The sequence below is a fragment of the Drosophila pseudoobscura genome, chromosome X (genome assembly GCF_009870125.1).
Source record: "Drosophila pseudoobscura strain MV-25-SWS-2005 chromosome X, UCI_Dpse_MV25, whole genome shotgun sequence".
NCBI classification, from domain to species: domain Eukaryota; kingdom Metazoa; phylum Arthropoda; class Insecta; order Diptera; family Drosophilidae; genus Drosophila; species Drosophila pseudoobscura.
In genome coordinates, this window is record NC_046683.1 from 35,170,736 (window position 1) to 35,177,908 (window position 7,173).

The 7,173-nt window shown below is 43.2% G+C and overlaps 1 protein-coding gene and 1 long non-coding RNA gene across 2 annotated transcripts in view; both read right to left on the bottom strand.

The window, feature by feature from the left end:
* The window catches only part of LOC6899672 (nucleic acid dioxygenase ALKBH1-like), a 67,487-nt gene extending 62,609 nt beyond the window's left edge, over nt 1–4,878 (bottom strand). Inside the window, exon 1 of the mRNA XM_033382139.1 lies at nt 4,656–4,878. Coding sequence (XP_033238030.1) covers nt 4,656–4,787 — 132 coding nt within the window. The 5' untranslated portion in view covers nt 4,788–4,878. The remainder of the gene's footprint in view (nt 1–4,655) is intronic.
* A 1,083-nt stretch (nt 4,879–5,961) lies between these two features.
* LOC117184460 (uncharacterized) lies at nt 5,962–6,596 on the bottom strand. The gene is made up of 3 exons (XR_004469828.1): nt 6,503–6,596; nt 6,303–6,431; nt 5,962–6,243 (listed from the first exon to the last, which is right to left on the bottom strand). It is a non-coding gene; the product is annotated as an uncharacterized lncRNA (long non-coding RNA).
* Between the last annotated feature and the right edge of the window lie 577 nt (nt 6,597–7,173).

Consider the following 7,173-nt stretch of genomic DNA (forward strand, 5'->3'; position numbering starts at 1 on the left):
GCTCTGGAGGAAGAGTCACAGTGTCAGTGGATCAGGAAAATGTTGGTGAGAATCAGGCAGCAGCCGGCAAATATGAAGACTACCGAAGCAAGAGTGGACAACTGTATCGACGCCTGCGCACCATGCCTTTTCACCCCATGAAAACTCTGCGTCGCTACAGAACACAGACGACGCGTGCTGAAAGAATGCTATGATTCATTTAGGAATCCGAAAAACAAGCACACGAGTCGCTCAAAAGTACTTCTGGTCAGGCCTGTTCCGAGAAGTCGCCAGATACGTTCGCCAGTGCGTAGTGTGCCAAAAATACAAAGCGAGCCAGTTCAAGCCGGGGGGAAAATATTCACCAGACAAGTTGACGAACCCTTCAGCGTGCTATGCGCCGACTTTGTTGGGCCATTACCCGGCTCCAAGCACGGAAACGACGTCCTCCTCGTTTTCTTCGACGCATTTAGTAAGTGGGTTGAGCTGGTGCCTTTTCGTATGGCAACTACGCCACACCTGGAAAGATCATTCCGAGAAAGATTCCTCAGCCGCTTTAGTACCCCTCGTACCATCGTTTGCAACAATGGGACACAGTTCACCAGCTGATTCTTTAAAGGATTCCCGCAATAGACTAGGAATGAAGCTTCAGAACACTGCCCCGTACACTCCCCTACGAAACCCAAAGGAACGCGCGAACCGAGCAATACATCGACGGAAAGCAGAACACTTGGAACGAGCTCTTGCCAGAAATCACGCTTGCGATTAACTCTAGCGTGTCCGATTCAACGCGATTCAGACCCGCGTTTTTGATCTAAGGTCGCGAACCAAGACTACCAGGCACCTTGGATGACGAGCTTACGCCAAGAACAGGAACAACAGATAAGAGAGGTGTTCCAGATAGTAACGAGGGGGAACGTTGTGAGTTGCTGCGGAGACCGAAACTCTACAGTTATACCAGATACTAAGTCAGTATGGCTATATTCAGCGACAATGTGTGCGTGCGGGAGAGACATAACGTGTCTGAACATGTCGTCGGGCGCTGCGTAGCCACTGCAAATTAATTTGTTCCTTTTGGCTATAAAAATGATCAGATCCAGATCAGCAATCTCATAGATACGGTCATTCTCTATGATTGTGCGTTTTTAGTTTTCTCGTATCTTCAATATTGTGGATGCCACAGGTTTTCGCCCTTTGTGGGGGCGGAAGTGGGCGGGCGGGATATAAAATGTCGTTGCTCGAGCTCTAGTCTTTGAGCACTAGGGGCTGATAGGGACGGACAGACAGACAGGTCTCAATCGACTCGGCTATTGATGCTGATCAAGAATATATATACTTTATGGGGTCGGAAACGATTCCTTTTGGACGTTACACACATCCACTTTTACCACAAATCTAATATACCCCAATACCCATTTTGAGTATCGGGTATAAAAACCACCTGGGACAAAGCATCAGAGTAGCAAAAGCGACAAGAGAAACTCTGCCGTAGGGAGTGCAAGCCGGCTATCGGATCCCAAGTACTCTTACGACGCCACAATCTGTCCAAAACATCCGAAGGCTTCACATCCAAATTGTCCTCGAAATTCGAGGGACCCTACCGGGCAAACAAGTTTCTCTCTCTGAATCTCGTTCAATTGCAGGTTTTAAACAGACGTAAACAGCGTTCAGCCAGTTTGAAAGACCTGAGGGCATTCTACCCGACCACCGACGAAGACGTAACGGACGAAGAAGCTAACCAGATCAGGACAGACAGTGTCGACGACCCTGACCGATCCACAATCCTGACTACAATGCGTATTTACTCTACTGACCACAACGATGTTTACACCCCGGAACACTAACATCCCCGTATGTGACACAGAGACGACGACCACGACACTTGCACCCAGGGCGACGAGTGACCCCGTGCGAAACCCCATCGCGACCATAGTGCAACAGGGGGACGACAACAAACCCGGGCACCAAACCAGCAGAAGTAACCAGCGAGGAACGACACATCGAACGAGACATGCGTGTCCGCTTCTCCTGGAGGCATCCGCTTCAGGGACCAGGATATCTTGCGAGGAACGACGCACCGAAAGAGGCGTCCGTGGCTGCTCCTCCAAGGTCGACCCGCGATCACACTGATTGTACCAAGAGGACCACGCCAGAAGTAGAGTGTCGACACCAGGCCTATAAGTGCGCGGGGGCCACTTGCTAGTAGGCTCGCCCACTCAACGTCCCCCAACGGCGAGCCCAACCCCAACTGTCGATTGGGTAACCGGAGAGGCGGAATGGAGAGTACGAACGCCCGAAAGCCCGGCTCCTGACACAACTCGACAACCCGCAGCGTAAAGATGTCCAATTATAGCCAGAGGCGGCCGACACCTTCTTCCAGGTCCACATCAGCAAGACGAACAAAGTGACAATTCGCTTACGGGCCCCCTGAAGCAGGGAGAGGGTGTGAGGGTCCATACTAGGATAGGCATAGGTATCAACTTTATCTCAATCAGTCAGTTGAAATAAATGTTTTAAGAAAATTGAATATGGAAAATTGTAGTCCAGTACACCACACCAAGACAACTAAACTATGAAGCCTTAGCTCTTGAACCCTGCCATAAAATCGTAGGCGACTTTCGAACCAATTGCCATTTAAAATTCACTCGAGAACATATTGAAAAGAAACTAATTTCAAACTAATTTCTAGAAAATATGATCAGTTGGCTGATGTTTTGACGAAACCGATACCAGTGGCTAGATTCCTCACTTTAAGACGCCAATTGGGACTCACAGAATAAAACCACCTCGTAACAACTTCATTAAAAATTAACTTAATTTGCTCAATTTAAATTATTGAAATGAATTAACTTAAAATAAATTTCTTATAAAGATTTATTAATTACTGAACTTAAAAATGTTATTTCGATACATTCAGCCAGGCTCCGTTTTTCACATTCACAAAAGTTTTCCGATTTACTTTTGAATACACATAAATTGGGGCTTCCGTTTTCACATTCCGCAATATTTATTCGTTGTTAAAACGAAAACATTTTCGTTGACGAAATGAAAAGTCAACGGAATTAATTGCAAAAGGAAAAAAATAGATGACTTATTGATGCACTAACATAAACTTGACACCTATATCCTATATCAGGGTAATTTAACTTTTGCTTTCTTTATAAATAATTTTATTTTAACCCAACCTCAAATGTGGCTCGGAAAAAATTGGCCAGGGCAACAACAATTTTCGTTTTGGTGCAAACAGCAAAAATATTTAAAAGCTGGAGATCCTTAAAACGAAAACGAAAGGTTTTGGCTGAAAACGTAATCCGCAAAAGTAAATGAAAATCGGAGCTTGCTTGAATAAGTGAATTTTATAATTTTGATTGGTCGAAACCCAGAAAAATTCCTAAAAAAAATGCTGGACTACAATCGTTGTATTCCCCAGTATACGACATAATATTTTGTATTTAAATTTAAATTCATTGATGTACCTTTTGAGGAGGTGTTTTGAGAATCAGCAAACGCGATATTGAAGAAGACTCGACAAAAAAAAGACAAGAATGGCAGAAATACGTCTGAGAGACTCCGACTAATGGGTACCACAGCACACAGGTCACTCATCCATACTAAACAATAGCAATATAGTCCCAAAAATGGAATGCCGAGATATACCCCGATACTCCTTTAAACTTAATAATCCCTCACAGAGACGAATGGCTCGAGGGACTTCCAGGTCCAGATGGGGCCATAAACATCTTCACAGATGAATCGCAGCAGACAAGGTTTCCAGATCACTGACTAAAATCCCAATTCCCCAAGACTAGGAGAATGATCGAATGCAAATGGCCACCTGTTAGCTCATTATAAAAAAGCAATTCAAGCGACTAATTGACTAATGGGTGGCCAATAGTGACACTTTTTCGCATAACTCGGCAAACATGGCCGAAACATCACAAAGAGGCGCACCACTTCACAGTGGGCGGAACGGCCTCTCTGGCGGAATTAAAGCCGCAACACTACATTTATACCCGATACATAGTCAGTATGGCTACCTTGAACAACAAAAAGTGCGAGCGGAAGAGACAGAAAACGTGTCTGAACATGTCGTCGGGCGCTGCGTAACCATTGCAAATTGATTTGTTCCTTTTGGTCCGATCTGATCCAGATTCGGCAATCTGGTAGATATGGTCATTCTTTTTGATTGTGCGTTTTTAATTTTCTCGTATCTTCAATATTGTGGATGCCACAGATTTTCGTCCTTTGTGGGGGCGGAAGTAGGCGGGGCGAAGTTTTGAACTATTCTTGTAGCAGTGACATATCACAGAAGTGTGTATACAAAATGTTTATCTAGCTCTTATAGTCTTTGAGCACTTGGCGCTCGGCTCGGACAGCCGTATTCCTACACAACTGAGAGACAATGTATGCTCAATATTAGAAAAAGATATCTTGAAAACTGAGCGACTAAGTTTTTTCATTAAAAAAACAGGATGGTTTACCGACTAGGCTAGTCAACCTAATCTAGAATAACTGCACATCAATCATAAAATATAGATTCCGAGATGCTTTCTTAAGGTCATTGCAACCATCTGAGAATATAGGGAGAATTAACTGTTAATACATTGCTAAACATATGCGGCAAAACCATATGGACCGACACATGTACCAACATACGAATATGTAGATGTACGTACACGCATACTATTTTGTAATATCCGTTGTTCTGTAACCGTAACCTCATTGCTACAGCAATCAAAATCAATAACATTGTTTAGATCTGGTGTAGTACATTTCGCTTTATAATATTTAAAAGACCGTTGGAACATTATAAAATATGAGTAACAAATTAATGTGCCGACCGAATAAGGATTGATAATGAGATATACAACTTCTTAGCATGCGTATGCATATGTCAGTATTTTTTTATAAGTGCAGAGTCCAAATAATAGTGGTATTCTAACAACTAGTATTAATTTGTTTTTTTTTTTAAAATTAGTTTTTACAACATTTAACTTTTTAACACATACATATAGCGCTATATAGTGCTCTCTTATTTGCCGTTGTAACTTTAAGTTACACCAGATCGATTTGATTTTCTTTAAGTATAGTGTAAGATAGTCTAGGGCGAAGCGGCAGCATATTAAAGCTATCTCTCGTTCTTGGCGAACTCGCCCCACTTCGCCACCGTGGGTAAGTAAGACCAAAGAGCTATTTATACGAAGAAAAAAATAATCGTTAAATGTGACGTACTTTAACGTTAAATTAGGCCATTGAACAAAATATGTAAAAACACCAACACCTTTCACGAACCTAAATCTGCGATCAGCTGTTCCAGCAAATTAACCTTTAGTGGATGACGCGGGGGTCCCGACAGTCCACCGTCTTTGGTCGAGCGATTTGTGGAAAAATATTGTTTATTGTTTATGTCCCGGGGACCCTTAACAAGAGCTCTTGGTAGGTTAAGTCTCCGTAGGGGCCCGAGTTAAATTAACTCCCGTAAAACTGGATCCACTCATCTACACATATTCCATTACGTATGGGTGAGGGTATCACTGTTGGTTGAACGAAATTTCAGCAGTTATTTCCTTGTTTGCCTTTGTGTCGAACGTTTTGGTGTTTCTTTTTGGTTAGTGATAATTTTGAGTGTATCTATTTATTAATGAGAAAGATGAAATTGTCAATTTATAATTATTAAAGTTTGGATATATATTGAAGCATGATGCAGTAAATTAAAACAGAGGGAGGACGCGTGGCGTAAGCCATGGATTAGGCCAGCCGTTACCGTTCCAGCAGAGGGTGGCCAAAATGAACGTTGTGTTTGGTCACAGATGGGGCAGGCACGCGAAATGATAACACCCAAGCTTCACCCACTTAATAGCCGTCTGTTTATGATTTTCTTTGTCTTTAGGTTGTTGTTAGTTTTGATGTCCCGAGACGTTAGATGTCTTCTTTTTTTGTCTACATTCGACGGGCAAGGGGAACTACGCAGCCCTGGGGTCGACAGCTAGCCGGCATTGCCCCCTGGGAAACAAGCCAAGTGTAACAAATGGCGCCCAATTTATTTTCGAATCCGCATGCATCTGGACTGACGCAGGTTCGGGTGGTATTACAACAAAAGTCACTCGGGCTGGTAAAGGCAGATGCGGGGAATGAAAAAAATAAATAAATTTTGTGGAGAAGACGACAGCTTGCGAAGTGCAGTTTAGCTGTCCCGGCAGAAGTCGCTGCTGCAGGCTTAAGGTGAGCGTAAAGCTGGTCCTTAATGGCGCGGGGTGATTGATGCTAGGGATGGATAGACGGAGGCAGTTAACGGAAATATAAAATATGTGATAGGGACTTACGAATTACAGTTGAACATTTTGTCGCTATTCGATGTCGCAAGTGAACGTAAGTCACTGCCGTTCAACAAAAAAATGGACAGGGAGTTTGCGACGGACACTTTGCCTGGTGGACTGTGATATCGAATAAATCTGTGATGGAATGTGATATTTGAATAAGTTAGAGTAAGTCATGTAGGTAAATGTTCATTTTAGTTTCGCACCTGTTTGTTTAAAACAAAGCCGCTTTCGTGTTTTGAACCTGTTGTCTGTCTGCCGAGATGTGTTGAGGAGTAGGTGGCCCGGGAGCCGTAAAGACAACCCTCGATACATCTGTTGTCATGGCAGATCGGTATTATGGATGACAGGAACAAATCACAAGCAAAGTGAGGTCATGCACCGTGAGGCTTCTCGTTTATTGGCCATCGCTTAGAGCGATGACTAGAGTAGATGACACAAAGGTGGTGTTCGTAATTGTAGGATATCCGTAGGGCGATTGTCAAGTGGAGCGCAGAAACTGGAGCAGTTACTGGTCCCGGCTAGTTACGTGTCCCCCTCTTAATGAGTCTTGTAAGAAGAAGAACTGTTAGGAATTTTTGTTGTTAGGTTTTGTGTTGTGTTGAATGTGCTTGAAGTTTGAGTGTCTTATGTTATTATTTATTTATTCAAATATTTAATTGCATATATCTCGTTAACGGCGCTAGTTGGCGCAATATTTATATCGGTATTTATTTATTTATTTATCGGAGTTGTTTGGATGGTGGCGGATCGAGGTTCAATTTCCAACGGCGAGGTGTAGGTTCCAGTTTATTCTCTGGGTATTCGCGCGGTATGTACCGGTTGCAGTGGGGGTGAAAACGTAACTACTACTTATGGTGCTTTTTCTGCCGTGAGC